This window comes from Amborella trichopoda, chromosome 6 (assembly GCF_054954075.1).
Source record: "Amborella trichopoda isolate Santa Cruz 75 chromosome 6, AtrichopodaSantaCruz75HAP2 v2.0, whole genome shotgun sequence".
Classification (NCBI taxonomy): domain Eukaryota; kingdom Viridiplantae; phylum Streptophyta; class Magnoliopsida; order Amborellales; family Amborellaceae; genus Amborella; species Amborella trichopoda.
The window spans coordinates 51,553,235-51,579,775 of NC_142341.1; the positions used below are offsets into that span (position 1 = coordinate 51,553,235).

At 35.9% G+C, this 26,541-nt stretch overlaps 3 protein-coding genes across 13 annotated transcripts; 2 read left to right on the forward strand and 1 right to left on the reverse strand.

Annotated features, from left to right (window-relative positions):
* The first annotated feature begins 2,348 nt into the window (after positions 1 to 2,348).
* Positions 2,349 to 8,160, forward strand: LOC18448660 (uncharacterized). Of its 11 annotated transcripts, none has more exons than XR_016057357.1 (6): positions 2,349 to 2,603; positions 3,873 to 5,510; positions 5,608 to 5,691; positions 5,814 to 5,875; positions 6,001 to 6,326; positions 6,416 to 6,802. XR_016057357.1 is itself a non-coding variant. In XM_020676287.2 (6 exons), the coding sequence occupies exons 2-6, from the start codon at positions 3,891 to 3,893 to the stop codon at positions 6,590 to 6,592; spliced, it is 2,283 nt and encodes a 760-aa protein (XP_020531946.1). In that variant the 5' UTR covers positions 2,349 to 2,399; positions 3,876 to 3,890; the 3' UTR covers positions 6,593 to 8,160. The 11 variants fall into 11 exon arrangements, 6 of the variants coding, with proteins under 6 accessions (XP_020531946.1, XP_020531947.1, XP_020531949.1 ...); XR_016057360.1 differs by having other exon boundaries at positions 3,876 to 5,510; XR_016057359.1 differs by having other exon boundaries at positions 2,349 to 2,470.
* Positions 8,161 to 9,669: 1,509 nt separating this feature from the next.
* On the reverse strand, positions 9,670 to 15,084 carry LOC18448659 (DUF842-domain containing protein). The gene is made up of 3 exons (XM_006858720.4): positions 14,270 to 15,084; positions 13,116 to 13,253; positions 9,670 to 10,105 (listed from the first exon to the last, which is right to left on the reverse strand). The coding sequence occupies exons 1-3, from the start codon at positions 14,390 to 14,392 to the stop codon at positions 9,908 to 9,910; spliced, it is 459 nt and encodes a 152-aa protein (XP_006858782.1). The 5' UTR covers positions 14,393 to 15,084; the 3' UTR covers positions 9,670 to 9,907.
* A 1,960-nt stretch (positions 15,085 to 17,044) lies between these two features.
* On the forward strand, positions 17,045 to 20,012 carry LOC18448658 (Calcineurin-like metallo-phosphoesterase superfamily protein). The gene has a single exon (XM_006858719.4). It carries the CDS (start codon positions 18,047 to 18,049, stop codon positions 19,175 to 19,177), a length of 1,131 nt encoding a protein of 376 aa, XP_006858781.1. The 5' UTR covers positions 17,045 to 18,046; the 3' UTR covers positions 19,178 to 20,012.
* Positions 20,013 to 26,541: the final 6,529 nt, after the last annotated feature.

Genomic DNA, 26,541 nt, shown 5'->3' on the forward strand with positions numbered 1-26,541 from the left:
CATAGCCTCCATTCTCGCTAACACTTTAAAAAAACTGGCTCTTTTAAAAAACGAGTAAAAGCTTGTAATCCCCACTAATCTACCAAAAAAAAATGGCTTCCCAAACACATCCTTTTGTTGTTTAAAGCATGAGATGTAAAGTGACATCAATACTTTTATAGTGATATTTTAAGAATATTGATGAAAATATACTTATTTTAACAATTATGTTTAACTATTTGCTTCCTACCCACCAATAAAGGCAAATAATGGAACCTCCGATTGCATTGCAATCAATAGCAAAGGCATAAGCATTTGACCGGCCTAACGACATATCTTCCATCACCTGACTGATTTTTAGAAGGAAAACGCTTATATAAGGTTGCAATCTGAAACTATAGAAATAATGTACACTTTGAAAATGGCTCTTTTGATGTTGGGAAACTCTCCAATTGATCATCTCCACATCAAGATGTATAAGATATGAAAAAAAAAAAAAAAAAGAGAAAAAAAGATTTCGACTTCCAAACATAGTGCATCTTATAATATATTACTTGGACTGTCCATTTTTAAGAATTTCATGTAGTTATTGACCTACTTGATTTGAACTAGATTTTTAGGCCATCCTAATAATTTTTTACACCATAATTGCATCTCATGATAAAATTTGGAGGTACGCCTTACTTTGATTGTTTAAAGTTGCAACTTTGTGCAAACCACATCCTTTCTAGAAACCTAGCTTGTAAAACGTGAACCATGTGTCTTATAAAGGCAAAGGCGATGTCTTAGTCGAAGAGTTTATCTATTGTAAATCAATGGGCTTGAGCGAAATGATCACATTCTTGATCCAATACTATTGAACAGGGATGATTTATTGTGTACAAGTAACTTTTTTTTGGGTAAGTAAGTGGGGGAGAATGCCTCAGACCCGTTATTCATTAAATAAAGAAGAAGAAAATACATATAATATTTTAACAATCCTATTGTAGGGCAATTGTGCCAAATCATGGAATAAAGATAAAAAAAAAAATCCGAAAATCTAGAACGTCAAACTGTACATTAGAAAGAGATACTCCCTTCTTGGCAAGTGTATCTGCTACCATGTTAGCTTCACGATAAATGTGATAAATGATCCACCTAGGATCTGAAAGTATGTGTCGGTAATTAACTCCTACCGTGTGGAGTGCCCATGGAGCTCTGCAACGCCCTTGAGTAAGGTTTACCAACAATGACGAATTACTTTGAATTTGGAGTGGAAAACAGTCAGGTTCAATGACCAGATTAACACCCACCTCCAATGCAAAAAACTCTACATAATTATTAGATGCGAAGCCAAAAAGGTAGCAAAAGCACGCACCATCGCTATTCTTGATGACCCCACCACCACCTGCCATACCCGGATTTTGGAAAGCACTATCTACAAGTAAGTAACTAGGGCAACTAATGAATAAGATCTACCACTTCCATTGTTGAGTCAATGAAGCCTACTATCCTACATATTTTCTCAGATGGTGCTTTGCTTTTATCATGGTGGTGCCACTACCGTGGTAAAATTGCATTTCAATATCTATCTAGATTTCCTAAATTAATAACTAGGATCAAAACAAGCTAATCAATTCACTTAACCAGATCTCTACTACCGCTTCTTCCTCTGGTGCTCTGTTGTCGATACCTCTTACTGCTCTGCTCTCGCGGCCAATGCTCCTACATCCTACCGGCTTCAAGGTAGATATGGCTAGACTGTTAAATAGTTCATTTTTTATGCTATGATCAATTTCCCTAAAAGTAAAACCTAAAAAATAATAGTTAATATAAATATCGTGTCTCTCATGTATCAGCAAGTGCCAAAAAAAAAAACAAATCAATCTTTGAATGAAAAAGTTTATATAAGGTTGCAACTTTAAAATGTTGAATTATCGATGCACCTTAAAAATCCATCGGAAAAGGTTATTTTAATGTTGAAAGACCTTCTAATTGATCATCTCGATATCGAAATGTATGAATGTGTAAAAAACAAGATTTCGAGTCGTAAAAATAATGCATCTTGCAGCACATTATCTAGACCGTCCATTTTCAAGATTTTCACATGTTTATAGATCTATATGATTTTAATTATTTTTAAAGTTTAAAATTTTATAATTAGATATAAAAATACATTTTTAAATAATCTTTAAATTTTTTTACACCAAAATTATATGTTATAATAAAATTTGAAAGTGCGTCTTAATTGAATAGTTTAAGGTTAGCTAAGATTTATTGTTCTTCTTAGAGGGAGTTTTTAAAATTTTCCTAAATAATGATGGGTACTTTAGTAATTTTGCACCCTAATGCCTAAATACAAGGTACTGTGCAGAGGACCCAATTGTTTGTTTCCGCGTGTCTCCCTCCATTTTCAGTCGAAAGGGAAACAAGAGATTCAGGTACCCTTTCTTGGTGATTTTAGCCCTAATATTTAACTGTTAAATTTTGCCCTAATTTTTGGATTTTGAGGGTGGGTTTGTTTATTTGTGGGTTTTTCCCTAGCTCTTGTTGTTGATGACGATTCTTTTGAGCCTGATTTCTTTGTGCTCGATGGCTATTTCTTAGCATGATATTTTTTTTTATTTTTTGGGTGGTTATAGCTCGTAAGTTTTGACTTTGATGGTGATTTTTCCGTGGATGATTGATTTATGTGTGATCTATATCTCTGTTGGCTGTGCATGCTGTTTCATGTTAATAGGAATGGAGTGGTTATTTGATGAATTTTTTGGTCTATGAATTCATGAATTTTAGTTTTTTTGTGGATATCTTTAGATTCATAGAAACCCCATCCCGTTTTGATGATTTTTTTATGCATTCATTATTGAGTTGTGGTTTCCTGAGCGTGAACTGCTTGTTTGGAATAAATGATTCATATGCTATTTATTTTTATTTTAATGGTTAAAAATGTTTTCTTAGCAAAAATTCTTTTTAAATTTTTGTTAAAGTTAGTTGATTGACGGAATGCTTTCCTTCTTTTTTTTTTCTGTTTTATCGGTAATTGGAATTTTGCACAGTCGCTTGGAGTGATTATCAGTAAAAACAATGTTGTCTACTCTCCTTGTACACTTACTAATGCATTGAATTGGCAACCATTTTTCTTAGCCCTTCAAGTTCATTTGAAATGAATTCCTTTCTTTGGCGTTAAAAAACACGGGCTTGGGCTGGGAGTCGCCAGCGTCCCCCCGAGCCCGAGTCGTCCAGTCTAACTTGGCCAAGTTCAGAAGGACTGGTGATTTTAAAAAAAAACTACTAAAAGGCAGAGACTGAGGCAAGTTCTGAGGTTTTGCCTTGGCAACTACCGTTGCCAGGGCGCCGAGCGTAGCTGACATGGGCAAGTCCTGAGCCAAGTCTCAGATTTTTGAAACACCAGGAGGAGGACAGTGAGGTAGCAAATATTGAAATGCTTCATTCACAAACACAACTGAGACTGGGAAGCAAGGATCACAACACAACTTCAGAATCAAATTGACTGACTAACACATTGGCATGCCAATAACCCTGCCTAGTAGCCTCACAATACTTCCTCAATTGAAAGACTAGTATTGTAAGGATGAGTTATGATTATCTGACTTCCATTGGGATTGATCCTTACATAGCCAGGCCATGCATCTCAGCTAAATGAATTCTAGGAGAGACACCCATGATCCAAGTTTTATGAGCTGGTTACGTGCATGTATATGCACATAGACATGTGTGCACATATGCAGGCATATATATCTGCAAAAACAAACACATGGATTATATTTAAATTATATTTATCTGTATTTGATTCGAGTTCTCTTTTTTATATTTTGTTATAATTAAATTAAAGGAGTAGAAATCTATTTTCCAATTTTTTTGTTAACCTTTATTTATTTTATTTCTGGTTATAGCAGCACCAATAGCTATACATGAGGAAAATGCCTCGCCGCAATTCCTGTGAAGATATTGGTTGGCAACACTGCATCCCTGTTGATGGCAATAAGAAAATTGTCAGGTGCAATTATTGTGGGAAAGTACTTTATGGTGGTATAAATCGTCTAAAACAACACCTTGCAAAGATTAGAGGGGATGCAGCTCCATGTACTAAAGTGAATGAGGAAATTACAAGAATCATGAGGGCCAACTTGGAGGCAATACAAGCTGCAAAGGAGAGAAAAAGAGCTATATTACAAGGAGCAAATATAACTACTGATTTTTCTGGTGAAGAAAATACTTTGTCGGATCGTAAAAGAAAGGGAAAGGAATTAGTAGATGAGGGTTCGGCAAGAGGATCAAAAGGGAAGAGCCTACAAGGAGCACATTGTCTTAGTATTGTACCTAGTACTTGTAGTGTAGGCGCTAGTGTTGGTGGTGCTGGTCGGTTGAATTCATTCTTTGAGCCTAGATCTACACAACTGAAACTTAAATCTTTCTGGGATAACAATCAAGCTCGACACAAAGCACATATCGCGATTTCTGACTTCTTCTATCATTGTGCCATACCCTTTAACTCAATAAACTCACAGTATTTTAAGAAGATGTTAGATGTAGTGGGGAGTTATGGGCCTGGCTTGAAACCTCCATCGGGTAAGGAGATAGCCGGGATTCTTTTGAAGAATAAGGTTCTAAGTATTAGAGAATCATTTAAAGAATTGAAAGCATCATGGGCTAACACTGGATGCACTGTCATGTCAGATGGGTGGGAAGATGGTAAGGGGAAAACTTTGATCAATTTTTTGGTTTATTGCCCGCGAGGAATCTATTTTGTTAGGTCTGTAGATGCTTCTGATATAGTTAAGGATCCTAAAAGTCTCTTTAAACTGCTCGATGAGATTGTTAAGGAGGTGGGAGAGGAGAATGTGGTGCAAGTTGTGACTGAAAATTCGGCCAATTATGTGGCAGCAGGAAGATTACTAGAAGCAAATAGGAAAAATATCTTTTGGACCCCTTGTGTTGCCCATAGCCTTGACTTAGTCCTGGAGAGTATTGGAAAGATGAAAAAGGTAGCTGATTGTCTAACTAAAGGAAAGAAGATAACCAAATTTATATATAATCATTCTGGGGTATTGAGTTTGATGAGGTACCATACTGGTGGTAAGGACCTCCTTCGACCAGGAATTACCAGGTTTGCTACTAATTTTCTCACTTTGCAAAGCTTGGTGGAGCATAGGGCTGGGCTTAAACGTATGATTTTGTGTGATAAGTGGAAGGAATCCTACCATACAAAGACTCCTGAAGCTAGGGAAGTTGAAAAGATTATTTTAGATGCATCATTTTGGAGGAAGGTTGAAGAAGTTCAGAAGTCAGTTATTCCTTTGGTGAGGGTTCTTCGAATGGTAGATGGTGATGAGAAACCAACTATGGGTTATATTTATGAGGCAATGGATAGAGCCAAGTTGGCCATCAAAGAAGCACATGAAGATGAAAGGAAGTATGGACCGTATTGGAGGAAAATAGATGAGAGATGGGAAAGCCAACTGCACCATCCTTTGCATGCAGCTGCACATTTTCTCAACCCTGCATTTCGGTATCGAGTAGACATCCCTGAGGTATGTTGTGCAAATGTATCTGTCTAATTCAAAGAGGATATATGAATTTGATGTTACCTAAGAGTAACTAAGTCTGTTAATTAAATATTGCTCTTAGCGCCCTGAGTTACAACGGGGATTGAACGATTGCATTGTGCGTCTAGAGCCTGATAAGCTGAAGCAGATACGTGCGGCCCAAGAGGTACTAAAGTTTGTGCTAATAACAGATACTACGAACTTAATAGTTAACTCATTAGTTTTTTTATTCTATATGTTTTTAATATATATATTTCTTTTCATTATCTTTTAGATTGATATGTATAGGAATGCTCAAGAAGACTTTGGATCAGATTTGGCCGTGAGAACTAGGGATAAGTTAACTCCAGGTGAGAAGAAAGCTTTGATTAATTTCGTGAAGTGAACTTTGAAAGGTTTAACTTTTTTTTTTGGATCCTAATTGACATTTAACTTTTTAGGTATTAATATTATTGATATGGTCCATTTCTTTCAGCCGCATGGTGGCAATCATATGGCATGTGTTGCCCTACTCTACAACGCATAGCTATTCGTATATTGAGCCAAACTTGTACTTCTTCTGGTTGTGAACGCAATTGGAGTTCTTTTGATCAAATTCATACAAAGAAGAGGAATCGCCTTGCTCAAGAGCGTTTAAATGATTTGGTTTATGTCCATTACAACTTGAGGTTGAAAGATCGTCAAATGAAAATGGGAGAACCATGGACATACAACCCCATCCGACTAGACAATATTTTCACAGAGGATCCATTGGATGAATGGGTTGTAGAGACAGAAATCCAGGCCCCACTACTTGATGAGGTTTGTTTTCTGATTCTGAGATTCAATTACGGTATTATAAATGATGGCAGAAGGCAATTTGTACTTAATGTAATTTTTTGCAAATACAGAGTGAGGTGGTTAGTTGGATGGACATAGAGTATGAAGTTGATGATGACGATGCAATTCCAGAGAGTGCTGTACATAGCCCGAGTGTGGGGGATGTCGGTCTTCAGAGTGGTGATGACTATGAGGGCATTGATGACGACGATGATGGTTACGAAGATGAGAATGATTTAGATTCCTAAGGCTATAATGGGAATACAGACCTTAGAATTTATGCATGAGTGGGCCACTAACAAGCTTGTTGACTCATAGGCATTAGAACATTTTTCTTAAAGAACATGTTTTTGGGAATTAGATCCTTCTCTCCAATAGATTGTATGTGTATTTGATCATGTACCCCCATTGTAATTGTATTTATGCCATTAATAAAAAAATTGTGAGCTGTTCTTTGAGCTTCTACTTTCAAAATTCAAATGTTCCCCCCCCTTAGCCTCTTGCCTAGCGACTTCCTTAAGCTTTGTATAATCTTTGTTTTAAATTTTTTAGCCCTGTAAAGGGTTTACTCGAACACCCGACTTGTGGGTGTTCGAACCTTGCTGTATTTCTTTTTACTCAATACACCAGTTAACTTTATGAAAAAAAATTCAAATGTTTTACTTATCTTTGGATGCTTCTACAACTTTGAGCTTTTGAACTCAGCTTATCATAGGCCCATGACTCCTCAGTTTATACACCTTAAAATATGTATGATAAATGTCTATGAATGTTTATGTATAGATGGTTAGGCCAGATTGACATGCGAGTCCTACCAATTGGAGGCATGGCTACTTGGTACTGCTTGTACTCATTAAATGGGTTGGGAGATTTGGCCTTTCTGCATTTGGTGTTTCATCACTCATGGTAATACCGCTATATATAAATGTATACATGTGTGATGGTGGGATGCATCCATGCATCTGCCTCTGTGTATCATATTTGATCCACACATGCAAGCATATATATATGTCATATGTGTATGTATTCAGACAGGATAGGAGCACTTGATATTGGATTGAATTAGAACTTGGACAGGTTTACTGACCAGTGCAGTTCTTTAAAAGAGAGTGAGTTCACATTGGCTCCTTCATCATAGTGTAAGGACATATCCCTTAATCACTTTTTAAGGTAACATTGGTGCCAAAGAATTTCTCCTGTGTAATTTAATGATTTCCTTATGTATGCTACTTGATGAAGCATACAGTAAATTGAACTCATGATCCTTGTATCAGGATAGGATCTCTCTCTCATTAGCTGTCTCTGTTTTACTCCTCATGTCTGACCTCTCATTAGCTGTCTCTGTTTTCAACCCCCATGTCTGACCAGGTTGGTGAGCCCATAATGGCTGGGTTTGCAGGATTGGCGCCGAAGACCAAGAATGTGATAGTCGCTGGGGGCCTAACGGGTTTTGTGTTGGGTGTGTATTTTTACACCATGAAAGCAGTTGGAGGCACAGATGAGCTACAGGTTGCGATTGACAAGTTTGACGAGCTTAAGAAGCAAGAAAATTCTAGCACCAGTTCCCCTTCAGCCTCTTAAGCCTCTCTTTCTTGATGCTGGGTTTCTTGATGAATGACTTAGATCTTTTCACCGGGTAGCGAATTATAACTGGCTTTATGGTAATGTTGTGCTGGATTGTTTTAAAATAATAGCACGTTTGAAGCTCCTCTCTTTTTCAGTGGATGCTTTTATCCAACGTGCTGCAAAGATCACCAGTGACCCCTTATATTTTGTTTCTGATAAGCACTGGCAATGGGTAATGTGTGTTGATAGATATGTAACATGCATGACCTTGTTATTGGGATGTTAATGGCCCTTGCCCAAGCGTGTGACCAAACATATGTTGATCAGGCCCTGGCCCCAAGTCCTGATTTTGGGCCAGGCCGGGACTGTCCCCGGACCAAGACAAAAGGATTGAGTCTTGAGCTTGGGTTGTGGGGCCAGACTCCATATAAATATATATTTAATATAACTAGTATATTTTTACATATTTACTAAATTTTCAGGCCAGGTTAGGGTTGAGGGCAAGCCCGGGCTGTCTTTTCCCAATATTTTGGTGGATATTATTGAGCGCGTGTACTATACTCCCCAGGCAGCAACATGATACTCCTACTCCATTCGGTAGAGGACCTACTTGGGAAATTTTTTTCAAATTGAAAGTTTGAGAACCACTAACGAATTCCTAGCTGAATATTTTCAAAATAAAAAATTCGAAAAAAAAAAATTAGAGTTTTATAACACTAAGATCTCACCTTCCAAAAATTGAATAACATTATTATTTTTTCTAGTGCATGGAAAATGCAATTGAATTCCTTCTATCGAGGTTAATACATGGGTTGAATGGACTAAGAGCTGTAACCTGGTATTGATCTTGCCTACGCAGGGTCTTGGGAAGGGTGAGCTGGAGACGGTTTTAAGTTTTGGCTTTTTATTCACAAAGTGGCCACTCTCAAGACTCTGAAGCTGCACTTGTGAAGTTAATACATGGGTTGAATAAACTAAGAATTATAACCCGGTGTTGGTCTTGGGAGGGTGAGCTGGAGACAGTCTTAATGTTTGGCTTCTTATTCACATAGTGGCCACTCTCAAGACTCAAGCACTCGTGCTGGCTACCCAAGTCTTTTTACTCTGTTACACCAAGTGTCGGTTCCTATAGGTTGAATAGATTACATCCCCAGGTCCTGGGGTCCCAAAATTACTCCTTGATTGGGCTTTACCCATGAGAGAAAATGTACGATATACTGCAGCTGGAGGATGAACTTTTTTAGCTTCAAACTGTGTAGCTGTGTGCCTGTTTCATGGTGGTGAACTTTTCAAATGAGAAGCCTAATTGTCCTTAAAGCCCAACCCAAAATTCTCAATGCTGTTGAGAACTTTGTAACTCTGTATTGGCGAATGTAACTCTAAACCTTAGTCACAATTCTCGTTATTGTGATATTATTATTGTGTTGTCTTTTTCGTCGGAAATTTATTGAATAATCACTAAGATTTCATTATATTTAATTGATGTGTTATTTATTACATAATAAAATTTATTGTATGTACTAAATAGGAATTCAAGCTATACACAACAGAAATGTATCTAGACTTTTATAAATATAGATCTGCCAATAATTTATATTGAATATTAAAATTGTAATATAACAAATTATATGCAACTTTTAACTTTCATATCCATTATCAATTGCTAGCAAATTGCTCTCCATTCACTAATCGAAATTCTAAAGACAGAGAGAGAGAAACCTGTCATCTGTATTCATAGAAATAGAAGATGAATCAAATCTCAAAAAAAAGTGCAATTATATATTATATATTATTGAATGGGGAGAAAGCCCCATGCAAAACTCAGCATATTTTTGTCACAAAAAATACAGATGTATCAGAGATGACTAATATTTCAATTAAGAGAAACAAATTTCAAAAACCGAAATAGAAAACTAATCTTCGTAGACAAAATCTTCCTTCTCTCAAATAAACTGAAAAAGGGAAAATCTATAAGGTTTTTTGGAAGCCAAACATGGCTATAACTTGGCTTCATCTCTGGGCATGGCAAGGGCTTTCTTTAGCCTGTCCACAATATGAGGCAACATCCGAATGTTGTCTTGAATGGCATGGTCCACACATGATTCCAGCTGGTTCATGGCAGTCCCCAGTTGTGGTTGCAATTTCGCTGTCTCTAACTTGTCTTGGCAGACCATTAAAGATCGATTCAAGCGCTCCTGGCAGAGAGAACGAGATCAAATCAGTCCATCTTTGAGAGAGTGAATGCCACTACACAGAATTATATCACTAGCAGAGAGATCAAATCAGTCCAGTTTAGAGAGTGAATGCCACTGCACTACAACTATATCACTAGCAATGGAATGCAACTTATGTTGGTTCATGCATGCCAGCGCACACTCATGCACAGAGAGAGAGAGAGTCTATCCACAAGATCCAGCAATGAATGGGTCTCCTACATAAAATGACAGGTTGAAGCTGATGTACTGATCCAATAAAAAACAAATGTCCACTACCATGAAAATGAAAATATGCAAACACATCCACACAATTCCCTTTCTTTTTATGGTTCACATAGCACAATTCCTCTGAAAACCACCATTCTAATGTAACCATCAAGAAAATAAATAAAAGAAAGAAAATTTGATGCAATAAGAAATGGTGATGAATAAAAGTCGTATCACAGATTGAACTACCTCTGTTTTGCCAATATATCAGGTTGAGTTGATGTCAATCTAAGTTCACCAAGATATGCGAATTCAAACTTCTTCATCTAAAGGACATCCAAGTGGATCTTTAGATGCATCAAAAGAACTCTTTCTGAGCAAATATATTGAAGCTTTGTGCTATTTATTCAATTTATATACTGATATATGTCCATATTCAGGTGATGACTGCACAAGAGACCGTAATAGCCAATTTTCAGTTTTCATAATAATGTGTTTTCCTGACTAGCGTTTTCTTTGAAGTATAACGCAAAGAACAGCAGCTTAATCTAGTACTGAGACAGCAGATACACAATGAAACGAGCGCCTGATGGCTTTAATAAAACTGGGCTTTCCCTCCCATATCCTTCTTTGACAAGGGAAACACGGTACGACACTTTTCTCGTTAATACTGCAGGAATATGATGGGAAGGATAAGTGAAATTTTCTCCATCATGATAACCAAAGTGTATTTCATGGTATCGAACACATTATTCAATGAAAAGGAGCATCGCTGAAATATATTAATCATTTGATTAGAGAGATGAATTCAGCTGATTAAATCAGAATGAAACAGATGATCCACAAGATGATAACTAGAATGTGATTATCAAGATCATCATTGCTGAACTATGAAGAAGATTGGATCATTTTAATACATGATGATGCATTATAGATGAGCCAAAGTTATGCCTAACTATGACAAGGTAGTAGCCATAAAAATTACCGCATTGAGAAGTTCAAAAATCCATCACTTATCACATAACCATCTACTCGTTGAATGACCATGAGAAAGAATCTAACAAGACATTCTTGTATATGGATTTTTTCACCACAATTTTTCCTTGAAAGTCCCAGGCACATTTGGTAAAATGAGACGTACAGCTGTTCTTTGAAGTGACGTCAACATAATGTGACATGTTTAATGGTTAGATCATAGCCTGGGTTCGACTGAAAGCGGATCTCCTTTCCTTGTCCACTATAAAATGAAATAAGTGAACATAATCATAAGCAAAATACCATAGAATTCACTATTTGATTTTGGATTATCAAAATCATAGAATTCACCCCATAGATTCTCAAAATATAATCTCTCGTGCCTCAAATCCATCAACTGTGCCCCGGAGACTTCAACTCCTTTTCAACCAAATTCAAGTGATTATCAGTCCACTGAATATCTCTTTCAATCACATTTGGAGGCCAACGAGAATGGGGACAGACTGGCAAAACTGGGTGCTATGGGCTCTAAGTTCAAAGTCCAAAGGACTCTTTAGTGTGTCCCAAAGGTGAGCTACTATTGTTCATGGAATCTTGGCTAAATCACTGGATGCAGTGTGCCATCTGGGTGTCTCTCCATTTATACCATCTAAATGCCTCTCTCAAACACGTTTAGAGAGAGGACCATGTGAATGGGGACAGACTGGCAAAACTAGGACCTGTGGGCTCTAAGTTCGAACTCCAAAGGCCTCATTAGTGTGGCCCAGAGCCGATGTACTATTTTGATCAGGGAACCTTGGCTAAATCACTGACTGAACATCCCATCGGGGTGCCTCTCTCTTTTTATACCCTTTCTCTTTCCCTCCTCCTCGCACATAAACTGCCCTCCCGAGTTTTCTAGGGTGGGGTGCTAAAAATGCTTTACAGGGATTGCAGATTAAAGACAGGTGAATCCATTCCCTCTCATTCTCTCCCTTTATGCCCCCCATGCCAAAGAAAAAACAGGCCACCCGGGGGGGGGGGGGGGGGGGGGTGGGGGAGTGGGGTCAGTTTAAACAGCAGGCAATGTTGCCATTTCTGTACACAAGGTGGCATTTTGTAAGCTATAACTTTATATATTAATACAATACAACCAACATTTCACAAAAAAAATTGAATTCACCTACTCCATCTGCAGCCAGCAAGTCAATGTATATTTGGATATGCCATTTTTTTATTTCAAACATTCTCATGATATTCTAAATTTCAATAAAACAGCTATCTACAAAACTATAAAAAAATTAAGTAAATCAGTTATATTTGGTCATCAATGGAAAAATCACTTTTGGAGGTCCTATACTTTATCTCCGGGTTTCACAAAACAAGAATGCTTTAGAAATATCTGTTGACTTCAATGTCAGGAGGAAGGAGAAAGTAGCATTGACCAAAACTCTAGGCCTTTGTTCATTCATTTGCATTCCAACTGCTTCTTAAGAGCTCACCTAAGAATTCATACTGCAAGGAGAAAATTCAATACCAAACACATTTCAATCCGATTAACCAAATAGCAATGACTCTTAAAAATATTCAGATATGGCCATGGTGACTTTTAAAGTTTCCTTCAAGATCATTTCGAACAAAATATGTATAGGTCTGACCACTGAAACAGGTTTCAATTGTTTTTTCTTTTTTTTTTTCAGATGTATGTGCAGAAATAATGCAATAGCACTCAAGAAGATTTCATGCACTCTCAGTCCTCTGCAAACAAGAATTTATAAGCCAAAGTCTCTATCATAAAGAACCTAATAATGCAAGTTTATTAGATTACCTGAAACTTGGCCATCTCATCCTGAACAAGGCCATTGGCTTGCATAACAGGCACGCTGCAATGCTCCACACAATCGTTGATATCTTCCTGCCTTCTCCTTCGGTCAAAACATTCGTGCGCACACTTGAAATAAGCTTGCTGATTCCACCATTACAGTAGAAGTTCATCAGAAGAAACCCCAACTAAAAGGATGAGTATATAAAGGGATGAAATATGAAAATAAGATATTAACACATGAAAACTAGCTGTGCAATGGACTGTAAGAAGCACCTCATTGACTTGAGACGGTAAAAGGGTGGTTGATTCTTGGGTAAGTTTTATCTTTTTATAATTTACTACATTTTTCTTTGGATGTACAGGTAGGTAGATAGATTGAGAGAGAGAGAGAGAGAGAGAGAGAGAGAGAGAGAGAGATTTTCTTAAGAGATTGCATAGAAAGGGTTACTTTCTACAGAACCTAGTCCATAAATAATTAATGCAAAACCAACGAAAATGAAAAATGACCTATAATTTAATGGGTGCTTTCAAATAATACATACCACAAAGGCCCGCCCCCCAAAAAAAAAAAGATGAAATACTCAAACAGAAATATGCATGGTTCTACAAAGGAAATCAGAAAGCAAAACAGAGGATTTTATCCCCAAAAAAAAAGAACACATACATTTCAAAAGCTCCAAAAAAATGAGGTCTTTCTTATTCCTCAAAACAAATAAATGAGAGCTTTCTTAAAGCTAAAACTTAAGACCGGATGTTATTTAAGGAAACAAAACAATAAAATGATGAAAGGAACCAAAAATACTAATAATGCAAAAAATCAATAATGCATGTGTCTTCAAGGAAAATAAGAACAAATTTACCCCAAAAAAATCCAATTTTTTTTAATAAAATAAAGATGGGTAAAAGCGTAAAACTAATTTTTCTCATAGACAGTCCAATATTTTATATAAAAGCTAAGAAACAGAAGAATGGGGTCAAAGAAAAAAAAAATCAGTGAAACCCATTTGTCAGGATTCAAGATTCATGAATCAACGAATTCATAAGAACCAGAGAACAATAAAAATCAAATAAATATTAAAGAACAATAAAAATCATTTTTTTTCCAGACAAAATAAATTGTGCATGAAGAAGAGTAAATGGAGAAGAAAACCCAAAACCTGAAGAGTGAAATTGACATGGTCTTGAACTCCTGAGAGCTGCTTCTGAACTTCAAGGTTAACATCGTTCAATTTCCTCTGCAATCTATCTGAGACAATACGCTCTTCCCCCGGAAAACTCATCGTAAAATTGGCTCTTTCTCTCGCTAGGGTGAACCTCTTTCTCTCTCTAAATGGGCTACTCTCTCTCAGGAAATGGGCCTCTCCCTCGCAATAAATGGCGCTACGCTCTCTACAGATGGACGTCTCTCTCTCTAGAATGAAGCTTCCTTCTCTCTCTACAGTTAAGCATGTCTCTCTCTCTAGAACCACGCCTGCAAGGTTGCTTCTCTCCCTAAAGGGAAAAGTTTATATATATAGAGCCGAGGCTCTAAACAATCAAACTTGAGCCTACATCAAAATGCTCATTAAAAGAGGTCGTTTTGGTGCTCAAATATCTTTAAATTAATCATCTTTATTTGAAGATGCATAATCATGAGAAAAATATAGATTTCAAATTTTAAAAATAATATATTTTGGAACTCATTTTTTGACCGTCAATTTTCAAAATTTTTAAATTTTTATAAATATATCGATCTACACTATTTTTTAAATTTTAAACTTTATAAGTAAAAATAAAAATATATTTAAAAACTATCATAAAGATTTTCAATATTAAAACCATATTTTTAGATACCATTTGAACAGGCTCTAATTTGATTGTTTAAAACTTAGGCTCTATACAAACACCACCCCCTCTCTAAAAACCCCGGATGTAACGATCAGAGCCCTTAAACCCTAAACTGTCAACACAGATGGAACAAACGCCTAAACCCATAAACAGCCCCGGATATTCATAAAATGACCGAGATAGCCTCGTAGTTATAGACTTTCGATTTTTAGAACGTTGAAAACACCAAAACAGATAAAATTCTTATGGGATGGTATATTATGAGACAATTTATTTTTAGTAATTATTTATTGAATATAAAATTTAAAAAATGAAAATGTTATAATATTAAAAAAATTTTATTTTAGATTTTGTGTCTAAATAATGACGCATTCTCGCTTATCAAATTTCAAATTTAATAATCAATGATTCTGACTTTTTTATATTAAAAATAAATAATTTTATTATATAAATTTTCAATTATCACATATATTTTATAAAGCTCTCCATATTTGAATGGGTGCAGTTGGCATATAGATGCATGGGTAGGTATAGAGGCAAGGTGCACCTTCAAATTTTATCATGGTATATAATTTTGATGTAAAATGTTTTGAGGATTATCTCAAAATATAATTTTATATTTAATTATAAAATTTTAAATTTAAAAAATGGTTAAAATGAAGTCGATCTATAAACATATGAAAATCTTGAAAATGAACATGCTAATGATATAAGAGCCTTTCCCTTTTGATGAATTGTTGCTTGGCTTACAATATTTTTCAACTTGAAAACAAGGGCAAAAGTGAAAGAAATTGCTGGAAAATTTTTCCAAGGAACCCTTGACAGCTCTATCGGAGCTGTGACGGTGAGAATATGGATATAGGTGTATTAAACAGGAGATTTTGGTACTTCTAAAAATATAGAGAACTTGATGGGATAATTTCTCAAAAAACATAATGGAAATAGAATAGAAATTAGAAATAACAAAGTAAAATATCAAATAAAAAATATTAAAAATAAAATACATTTAAATATAAATAATAACAAAAAAAAATACACATAATTAATTACATTAAATAAATTTCATTTATACTAAATAAATAATAATTGATTCAATAATAATGATAATTATTTATATTAAGTCCGGTTTTTCGAAACACCATGGAGCGACTTGTTCGATGTTTGTATTACTGGACCTGCCCTTTCTATTAGATATGGCTGAACACTTACAAGATTTCTCACTTGTTTGGTGTCTAAAATGTTGGACGGGTGATAATTTTAGAGAGAAAAAAAAAGGGTCGTCGGTTAGAGGTGGTCTCATCGTAATTTATGCAAAAATAATTAAGAAATTGACCTATTACATAATAAAAACATTGAAACTATATCCATACATAAATTTTCTAAATTTATATGATTTGAGAAAGAACTTTCTCATACAAGTGGACAAAGGGACTATTTGTTCGTATTAGTCATAAAAGTGAATGCTCTTAAGTATTCCAATAAAAAAGAGGAAAAAACATAATAACCTCGTCCATGACAAGATTTGGTATATTGCTTATTGCTAGATTTATGCAAGAGAGGTATAAAAAACTAGATTTTGGTACCAAATCTAGATTTTGCTAGATTTGGTATACCAAAAAAACTGACGACGGCTTCTATACTGCTCTTATTACATGGAAGATATATGTTTTTCTTCTCCGCCATTTAATTCAGAACAAGTAAGCCATTGATCATGTGATCTAGATCATGTTCCATAGTATTTTTTTTATAGTTTTTCTTAAAAAATTATTTGAATATGAAATTTGGTACTGCTGTCATTCCAATGGGGCACCTTAAAACAAATATTAAAAGTAAATTTTCAATAAAATGTAATAACCAAATACCTCTTGAATCTTTCAAAAGCATTTTAATCATTTTATTTTTATTAAGAATATTATTTTTATATTTTTACGGGTATGCTTTAAAAGAGGAGTGGACACCCAAAATTTGATGTTTCTTAAAAAAAAGATAGTGCAGAGGTATGACATTATGATTGAAACCATCTCAACCGTCAAATAAAAATGGAACGGCTAGATAGAAGGAGCATATAAGTTTTATGCTATAGAAGACGCATAGAAAACTTGTCGGTGAGAAAAGCGCCACATTGGTCACCCACCAAATCGATCTGAATAGCTGATTCAAGCTGGATCGAAGTAGTTATCCAAATCTGAAAACGGATTAAAATAGTGGGAATCGGCCCAACTAGTTGGAAAAAAAATCATGATTTTTAAACCCGATTTGATAGGGCGGATCTCCCTTGTAACCAAAATTGACATTTTCAAGGCAGATGCAGAGAATGGGAGAGTTTCATCTGGCTAGTTTTAGAGAATGGTAGAGTATCACTTACCAAGTTTTAAAGAGAGAGGGAAGATTTCAATCAGAAAGTAGAGAGAGAAAAGTACAAAGTATCTCCTTTCCTTTCTATTTCAAACTCGGTGTGCCATGCTTTTCCTTTGCAGATGAGAGAGAAACGACTTCTTCGTAGACTTAAGAGAGAGACAGAGGAGCCACTTTATTTGAGAATCAAGAGAGAGAAAGAGAGGTGACAAGCACTCTTCTCGTGGAATGGAGGGTACAACAATCCTAATGGCTGATTCTTGAGAGAGATTAATCCATTGTCTTACATACCAATTTATTATTAGAATAAAGGGTGAGAAACGGATTCAAATTCTCTCTCTAGACCTATCACGTACCTCTCGCTCTCCCTCTCTCTCTCTCCCTCACCCACACACGCAGAGGTACACACACCAGACCCATCTTCCATCTCTCTCCCTCTCTCTCTCTTTCTCTCTCACCCACACACGCAGAGGTGCACACACCAGACCCATCTTCCATCTCTCTCGCTCTCTCTCTTTCTCTCTCACCCACACACGCAGAGGTACACACACCAGACCCATCTTCCCTCTCTCTCCCTCTCTCTCTCTTTCACACACACATACCCCAGACCCATCTGTCTCACCCACACGCACCAGACCCATCCCTCTCTCTTTCTCTAAACCAGCAACCTCGCACCAGACCCCAAACCCAATCTCCACCTGTCTTCTATCTCTCTATATACCGGACATTTCAACCTCCGCATCCCTGATCCAATGGACCCCATCTGCCAAGACGTGCCCTGCTCTCTCTCTAACTTCGTGGACACCTTTGTCGACTTCACAGTGAGTGGACTCTTTCTCTCTCATCAGAAGCCCCAACAGCAACAAAAATCCACATACCCATCTCAACCTCGCTTGCTGGCAGTTGGGGACCTCCATGGCGATCTCCAAAAGGCGAAACAAGCTCTGAAAATGGCTCAAATCATCGATGAAAATGATCGATGGATTGCAGGCGACTCCATGGTTGTTCAGCTTGGCGATATCCTTGACAGAGGAGGTGAAGAGCTCAAGCTCCTTTATTTCTTAGAAAAACTCAAGCAAGGTGCGGAGAAATCGAATGGGAAGCTCTTGATTTTACAGGGAAACCATGAAATCATGAACATAGAAGGGGATTTCAGGTATGTGACAAAAGCTGGCCTTGAGGAATTCAAGAATTGGGGTGACTGGTTTTCTATAGGAATTCAAATGAAAAGCCTTTGTAAAGAATTGGAAAAGCAAATTAACATTTTTACTGGAGTACCCAAGAATTACCCACCTGGAATTAGGGCTAGAATAGCTGCTTTGAGACCTGGAGGCCCAATTTCTACACGTTTTTTAGCTGATAACCCTACTGTTTTGTTGGTGGGTGGCTGTGTTTTTGTTCATGGTGGGATCCTCCCTTGTCATGCTTATCTTGGCTTTGATTGGATTAATGAGGAGGTTAAGGATTGGATCAATGGGTTAAAAGGGCGATTTGGGCCTGACTTCGTCAGAGGGAGGGACTCTCTGGTTTGGTTAAGGAAATTTTCGGAGCAATCTGAGAAGAATTGCGAGTGTTCTCTTCTCGAACATGCTCTGAGCGCGATTCCGGAAGCTAAGAGATTGATTGTGGGTCACACTATTCAAGAATCAGGGATTAATGGAGCTTGTAATAATCAAGTGATTAGGGTCGATGTGGGTTTATCAAAAGGGTGCATTAATGGGCTACCTGAGGTCTTAGAGATAAGGGGAGATAGTGAATTGAAGGTATTGACTTCAAATCCTCTGTATCAGAAGAGGGGAGCTATTCTTAAGCAAGAAGAGAGGGTTGGGTTAGGGTTGCTGCTTAAGGATAATGGAGTTAAGCCAATAGAGGTGAAGGCTTAGGGCGAAACCTTAAGCTTGAAGTGGTATGTCTGTTGATTTTTTTGTGTAATTCATTAAAATTCATGGTAATGGATTCTTTCCTGGACCTTGGTGATAGCATAGACAGATCTCAATCACTGTTTCAAAAATCGCATGTCCGGTTTGGGACTTGCCTTAGGCGGACTAAATTGAGAGGCTGGTGATTCTGGGCACAAAACTCTAGGAACAACCCATCTTCTGATTTTCCTGGTTTTTTTAAATATTTTAAATATATATAGCTCCCTGAGTCAGGCGTGGGGGATCTGGACTTGGACCCTGCCAAATCGGGGCCTGATACTGATATTTGAAACACTACTCTCAATTAGAGATGGCAAAAAGAATCCGAAAGAAAAATTAAGAGGGGACAAAAAATGCTACGTATAATTGGAGGATTTTGAAATTGTGCTTGTTTCGAACAATTGAATTGTAGAGTGGGATGCGCCATTTGGAAATTGATCCTTGATATTTTTATTTCGAGAAAAGTTGGCACCTAGAGCTCAAGTTTCATTTGGATGTGGACATCAAAGAGTGATTCCATGGCGGATGCAAATAGAGTGAAGAAGATGACAATGAATAGTGGATTTTTCAAGACTACAAGACCATTGAAAGCCATTTTGCATGGGCATATCATTTGAAATAGCGATCTCTATTTGCACATGCCAAGAATTAGCCTGATTCTTGAATGGCCTTGTCCTGATAAAGGCCCCTGAGATCATGGTGTATGGTATATGAGAGGGATATCCTGTTGTACTCTTCGCACCGTTAAAGTGCCTGCCAATTCTAATGCAAAGGTATGCCCTTCATAGTCCCTTAGAAATTTCATCCTATACTTGGAATGCATTTTAATAACTCTGCCTTTGCCGGTCCCAAGCCCGGATGAGAAAGGAGGAGGGTTGTGTTAGGTCGGCAACCAACGTAAAACTTCTGCCACATCTCTATCATGAATCATGTTCCTGATTGCGAAGCATGATTCGTATAGCCAACCCCAAATAGTTGGGATAAAGCTCAGATGATGATGATGATGATATAAAATGCATCCATGATATCATTGGTCATTGGAGTTGTAATGTGAGCTGAATGCATACTTCAAACATTCACATGAACACACAATCATACATAATAGATCCTTTGTATCTATGAGAAAATTGTTTTTAGGCATGTGGCTTTATAAACCTATGCCTCAAATTTCACAAGAAATTTTGTTACTGCCTGAAAACCTGTAAATAAATCATCTTGACCTCGACACTCATGGATTTTGGAAAAAGAAGGATTGAAAAGCCCTAAAACTAATATCTATCTTTATGACACATTTTCAGAACTATTCATTTCAGATGTTCATAAATCCGCTAGATGTGCACTATTTTTGGAGCTTCAAATTCCATAGTCAGGGGTGGACATAGATTTGCAGCCTATCACAAGCGTATCCTAATGTCAGAACTGCATTTTTAAATGGGGTTATGAGTGCGGCTTTATCAAATATTATAGAGTTGAGCCCCTACAAAAATTGTACCCCGTGTCTATGATGAGCTAGTATTTATTTATATAGGTTAGTATGCATGGTTAGCTAGTAGCCACTTAGCTGGATTGATTCATATATGGGTATGTACTGACAATGCATCGTCACGAGAATCTAAGAGTCGAATTGATTTCGCACATCTCATGGACCAAATTCTCAACATTCTTATGTAAATCCAGGTTTTCATTTTCCGGAGAGAATGAAAAACACAAAAAGTGACAAGTTCCTAAATTGTCTCTCTAATGAGAGAATGCTCATCTGAAAAGCACACAGGTGCATTCAATTGTGATTGTTTTGTCAGTCTTATCATACCCAATCACTATTTGCTATGCCATGCTGAGAAGACAAGGATACTTCTTCAGGGTCCTAAAGTGTTAAGCTTAGAAAGTTCTTATTAGAATAGCACCTTAGTGACATTTTCTTCACCATCAAGTCCATCGAATATGAGACATTTTAAGTTAGGGTGAGGTTTTGATGTTTTTAGAGTGATACAAAAATCACAAAAACACCACGAGTTGTTGAAATTTGGTAAAGCCATGCATCAAAACCCTACCAGAAAATCAGATCCGGCAATAGAAAAACTTACAATGGCGAGCTTATGAAAAATCCACTTCCGCCGCTTACTATGGAATTTGAAGCTCCAAAAATGATGCAAATCTGGTAGATTTATAAACATGAAATGGAGATATGGAAAAAATTGCAAGATGGACTAGTTTTAGTGCTTGAAGTCCATTATTCTTTCCAAATCCATGATCATCGAGATGGCAATGATTGAATTGCGGGTTTTCTGCGGAACTACATTTTTTGGTGAGATTTTAGTTGTGATTGTATAAAGCTGCGGCTTTACGAAATGCCTTCCCTTGCAAGTTAAACAATTCTAAGAAATGTTAACCGTAAAAAGTCCATAAGAATAATAAACCTGTAAGAAATGGCAGCTTTTGACTGAGGGAGTGCCTGTTAAGTGGATGTTTTGTCATTCTTTTAGGGATTTATAGCTACTAGGAAGCATTACTCACAAAGTAGGAGAACTAGCCTGGCTAGACATTGTATTATTAGAGCTTATAATTAAATTAAACTCAGGCCTCCTTTCCTCACCTTTTTCTCCTTATTTCTTCAGATTCTTCTTATCAGTGTGCAGACAATTTTGCAGCTTAATGCTCTCCTCTTAACATTGTTTAAGTGCTCGAGCACTATTGAGTGTATTGTGGTTTTTCAATTTCTTGCAAAGTTTATTATTGAAATATGTGACATAGTTTTATACTACATATTTATACATAGTGGCACAAGTTATTTAACCACTGTTATTCCCTTAGAAAGGCTGATATTTCCAACCAAGCATAGCTTTTCTTGTGAGTCTAACCTAGTGGAATGTTTTGGTGGATCGATTTCGGATTTTGTTTGGTTGCTCAAATGCTTGGCCTTGGGGGGCCTTTTGCAGCAGAACCGATTCACTGAGTCATATGTTGGAGCATAAAACAGAAAGTTAGAAAAGTCTCTTAAAAATAAAAAAGTTTTAATGCATCAGCAAGAGGGAGAATTCGTAAGTGATGAGGACAGTAGAAACTATGAAAGATAATTAATAATCTGAAATTCTGTTTGATAAGTTTATGTATTTGGAGAGGAGGCAGGGGAATCAGGTTATAAATTTCCCAAGAGATAAAGGAGTCAAATGCTCTAGTGTGGGGCCTTAGCTGGCCTTAAGTGGTGTACAGAGAATTGCTCCTCCTTCCTGTTTTACTGCCTATTTTGAAGTACTTTACTCAGTAGAAATCAATGAATCACTCGGAGATTTTTGGAAAGCTGGTTGAGTTAACCATGGCTAAACTCTGAAATTATCTTTGCTTTAAATGATCAATTTCAGTTATGATACCAATAATAAATTAACTCATTATCCCACAGATATTTCCCCTTGAGCTGCACTTGCATTGTGAGCACTGAAATGTTGTATGGTGATTGAGCATTTGTTCTATGATTCTCTGCATATTGCTGTTATGAATATGATCTAGAGTTTGCTTTAATACATTTATCAACAAGATGATCTCAATGATATAGTTTAAATTTCTAAAAAACGCCTCTGTTTTTCTATCCCACAGTAAGTTTTTTGTTATTTTACTGTGATGGATCGAGGAAATTTAGATAGAGTTGTTTTCCTGGGTGCAAAATTTAAAGAGAATTGTGATATTTCGACAATGGACTGAGAATGAAGCATAGAAAGCAAAACTTTTGGTCGTCCTATATGATAACTGAAACAATGACCTATACCATCTCTGTATCCATTCATTTGGTTAGTGGAGATTGAGGAGGAAATGTTAAAACCATGTACTACTGAGCAGCGGGCAGAGTGAAGGTCCATTGAGATTTTTGCCGTCATACAATTGCCTGAGTTACGGCAAAGGTGTTTCTGGCAGTCTCTTGGCCAGCTTGCTGGAGATACCGTAAGCAGTAAATGAAGGCAAAAGAATGGCATTTTCCATCAAGGTTTCCACCATTAAATATCTTTGGGTGAGCTTGGGCGGAAATTTCCATGGGGTCCTGCCAAAATGTCTCGAAAATAGGATGAGGACAGTTTGGATCCTCAGGCTGCAGGAGGACCAAAACATTTTCTATGAAAGAAATGATGAAAATGCAAATTGTCCACATTTAAGAATATATATGAGCAGCTAATCCTAGGAAAAAGTTGTTCATAGCTTGTTCATTGTAGTTGTAGAGAGACAGTAGTATCAGGAAAGAGAGATTACTCATGTCCCCACCAAAATTTCTTATTAGTAAGAATGATTTATGAGTCCTTAGTCCCTGATATGTGTCTATCACTTCTGAATCCCACTTAAGTAGATTGTTGTACATTTAGCTATGCCTCGAATCCTTGTCCGGAAATCACTTAGGGCATTGGAAATTGGAAATCCCCGTGATGCCTCTAAAATGAATTTCTAACACTGACTATGAATTTTGAAGTTAAAAAAATACGATAGTTCTTGTGGATCCGTGAACACATAATTTTTAGGGGGAAAATGGACGATCTGGATCATTTATTATAATATACACTATCCTTAAGGCTTGAAATCTTAATTTTCTTTTACAACCATAACAGTCGACGTGGAGATGATTGATTTGAAGGTTTTTTAAAGCCTAAACTGTGATTTTTTATAAACTGCAATTTCATGCGGGTTGGACCACATTTCTACGTTTGCAGTCCAGAAAGTGTAAAGCATCCATCTTAAAGATGGATGCAAGTTGGTGTTCCATCTACGAACAATGGAAACTAACGGTTCAAATGTTTTCTTACTAGAATTATTAATTTTATTTTTTAAAATTTATTTATTTATTTATATGCATGATCTCTATGTTAGATATTACATGTCCTTCAAAATTAAGTCTTAAATCGAACTTAAAAATAGATTTATTAAGCATTTCTGCAAATGCGGGCTTGGCCACATTGAAATCGGTCCATCATAATTTAGATGGTCATCTTTAAAATATTTGATCCAAAATACATCTTTAAAATGGATTTTTGGATAAAGGACTGGTTTAAATAGGTTGGACCTAGTACTCATGAAAACCTTGTGGTTTTCGTTTTATTGCAATTGTTGGAAGAAAAGCGCGCTTCCCAAAATCATCATAAAACATCGAATGAGGTTTCTAAAGGACTTTATGAAAACAAAATAAAGCCTCACCTATAATCTTCGTCTGGAAAGCACGGTCACCAATAAAAATCTCCACTGATAGTTCTAAAATCTATTTTTTTAATACGGACAATAAAATTTGAAATTAAAAAAATGTGAAGATTTTGCAGATATATAAACAGTTACTTTAGAGCAAAATGGACGATTTAAATAATTTGTTACAATGTATATTATTTTTAACGCTTGAAACATAATGTTCAAGCCAAGTTGATCGATGGGTTTTCAAGCATTTTCGACCGAGTTATGAGGTGTAGACCTATCAAACCATTTTCTTAAAATGTCATAATAGTAAATGAGGTTAATGTGACAATATAACTAAAGAAATTATTATAATAATAAAAAAGTATATTATTTACCTTTTGCATAAGATGGTCTCAATAAATTTTGACTTTTAGATGTGAATTTGAGTAAATTTATTCTATTGACTAAGCACAAAGGATAAAAGAAATTTTGGCCAATTTTGTGACACTCACACTATCAAATTTTACATGGGATGGTTATAAGCAAGTCTGACCTTTTTGTACAATAAGGAAAGGGGTGTAGTTTGTATAGAGCCGAGGTTATAAACAATCAAAGTAAAACGTATCTTCAAATAGTATCGAGAAATGTAGTTTCAATATTGAAAATCTTTGTGATAGTTTTAAAATATATTTTCTTATTTAATTATAAAATTTAAAGTTTCAAACTAAATATACTTTGATTAGATCTATGAAAACTTGAAAATTTTGAAATAGAAAGTTCTAAAATGTGTTGCAAGATGCAATATTTTCAAAACTCAAAATCTACTTTTTTTTCTCATGTCCATGTATTTTGATGTTGAAGGATCAATTTGACAACCTCTTCTAGTGAAATTTTTGAGGTGAGCTTTAATTTGATTATTTAGAGACACGGTTTGGTATAAACTTTTTCCATATAAGTAAATAGTTTGATTATATTACAAGATTATAACAATCCTTAAAAACAGCGTTTTAAAAAACGCCGAGTCGAACCGGACTCGCCGGTTCGACTCGGAATTCGCGAAAAGGGATCGGATCGGTTGAAAAATCGGAAATCGTCCGGTTCTAGAGAGAATCGGACGATTCCGTACAGTGACTCGCCGATTCACTGTACGGAATCGGCGAGTCCGAACAGTGAATCGGCGAGTCCGTAGGTTTTTTTTTTTTTGTAATCCATGATAGATTTTTTTGTAATACTTGATCGATTTTTTTGTAATCCATGATCGAATTGTTTTTGTTTTTTTGTAATCCATGATCGAATTGTTTTTGTTTTTTTGTAATCCATGATCGAATTTTTTGGTTTTTTGTAACCCATAATAGAATTTTTTGTAATCCATGATCGAAATGTTTGTTTTCTTTTCTTGTAATCCATGATCGCTTTTTTTGTTTTTTTGTTTTTTTTTTGTAACCCATGATAGAATTTTTTGTAATCCATGATCGAATGTTTTGTAATACATGATCGAAATGTTTGTTTTTTTTTTGTAATCCATGATCGAAATGTTTGTTTTTTTTTTTGTAATCCATGATTGAATTTTTTGTTTTTTGCTTTTTTTGTAACCCATGATAGAGTTTTTTGTAATCCATGATTGAGTTTTTTGTAATCCATGATCGAACTGTTTTTTTCTTTTTTTGTAATCCACGATTGAATTTTTTGTTTTTTTTGTTTGTTTTTTTTTGTAATCCATGATCGAATTTTATGTAATCCATGATCGAATTTTATGTAATCCATGATTGAATTTTTTGAAAATTTGTGATTTTTTTTTTTTAATCCATGATCGAATTTTTTTTTGTAATCCATGATAGAATTTTTTGAAAATTTGTGATTTTTTTTTAATCCATGATCGATTTTTTTGAAAATTTGTTTTTTTTTTTTTTAATCAATATTATTCAAAGAGAAAATGAGAGAGATGATGATTCTGAGGCCACCCTATCCCAGCCATATTATTCACATATCGAGTCCTAATAGCAACAGTGTAGGGATGAGCACGAAATACTGTAAATTAAATGCTGAATGGCGGTTCATGCAGGGAAAGAACATATCAATATTCGCATATTCATTCAAAAACATGAAAATTCTTAATGGAGTACCCTCATTTTTTATTGAATTCCTAAAAAACAATATTTATAATGAATTTTAATAATTATTTTGAATTT

Bases quoted from the DNA above. Each gene is read 5' to 3' on its own strand.
- LOC18448658 (XM_006858719.4), top strand. From the start codon at position 18,047: ATGGACCCCATCTGCCAAGACGTGCCCTGCTCTCTCTCTAACTTCGTG.
- LOC18448660 (XM_020676287.2), top strand. From the start codon at position 3,891: ATGAGGAAAATGCCTCGCCGCAATTCCTGTGAAGATATTGGTTGGCAA. The intron at 5,876-6,000 runs GTGAGAAGAAAG...CATTTCTTTCAG, and splicing joins TAGGGATAAGTTAACTCCAG to CCGCATGGTGGCAATCATAT. The intron at 6,327-6,415 runs GTTTGTTTTCTG...TTGCAAATACAG, and splicing joins AGGCCCCACTACTTGATGAG to AGTGAGGTGGTTAGTTGGAT.
- LOC18448659 (XM_006858720.4), bottom strand. From the start codon at position 14,392: ATGAGTTTTCCGGGGGAAGAGCGTATTGTCTCAGATAGATTGCAGAGG. The intron at 13,254-14,269 runs GTTTTGGGTTTT...TGGTGGAATCAG, and splicing joins ATGTCAATTTCACTCTTCAG to CAAGCTTATTTCAAGTGTGC. The intron at 10,106-13,115 runs GTAATCTAATAA...TCTCTCTGCCAG, and splicing joins ATGAGATGGCCAAGTTTCAG to GAGCGCTTGAATCGATCTTT.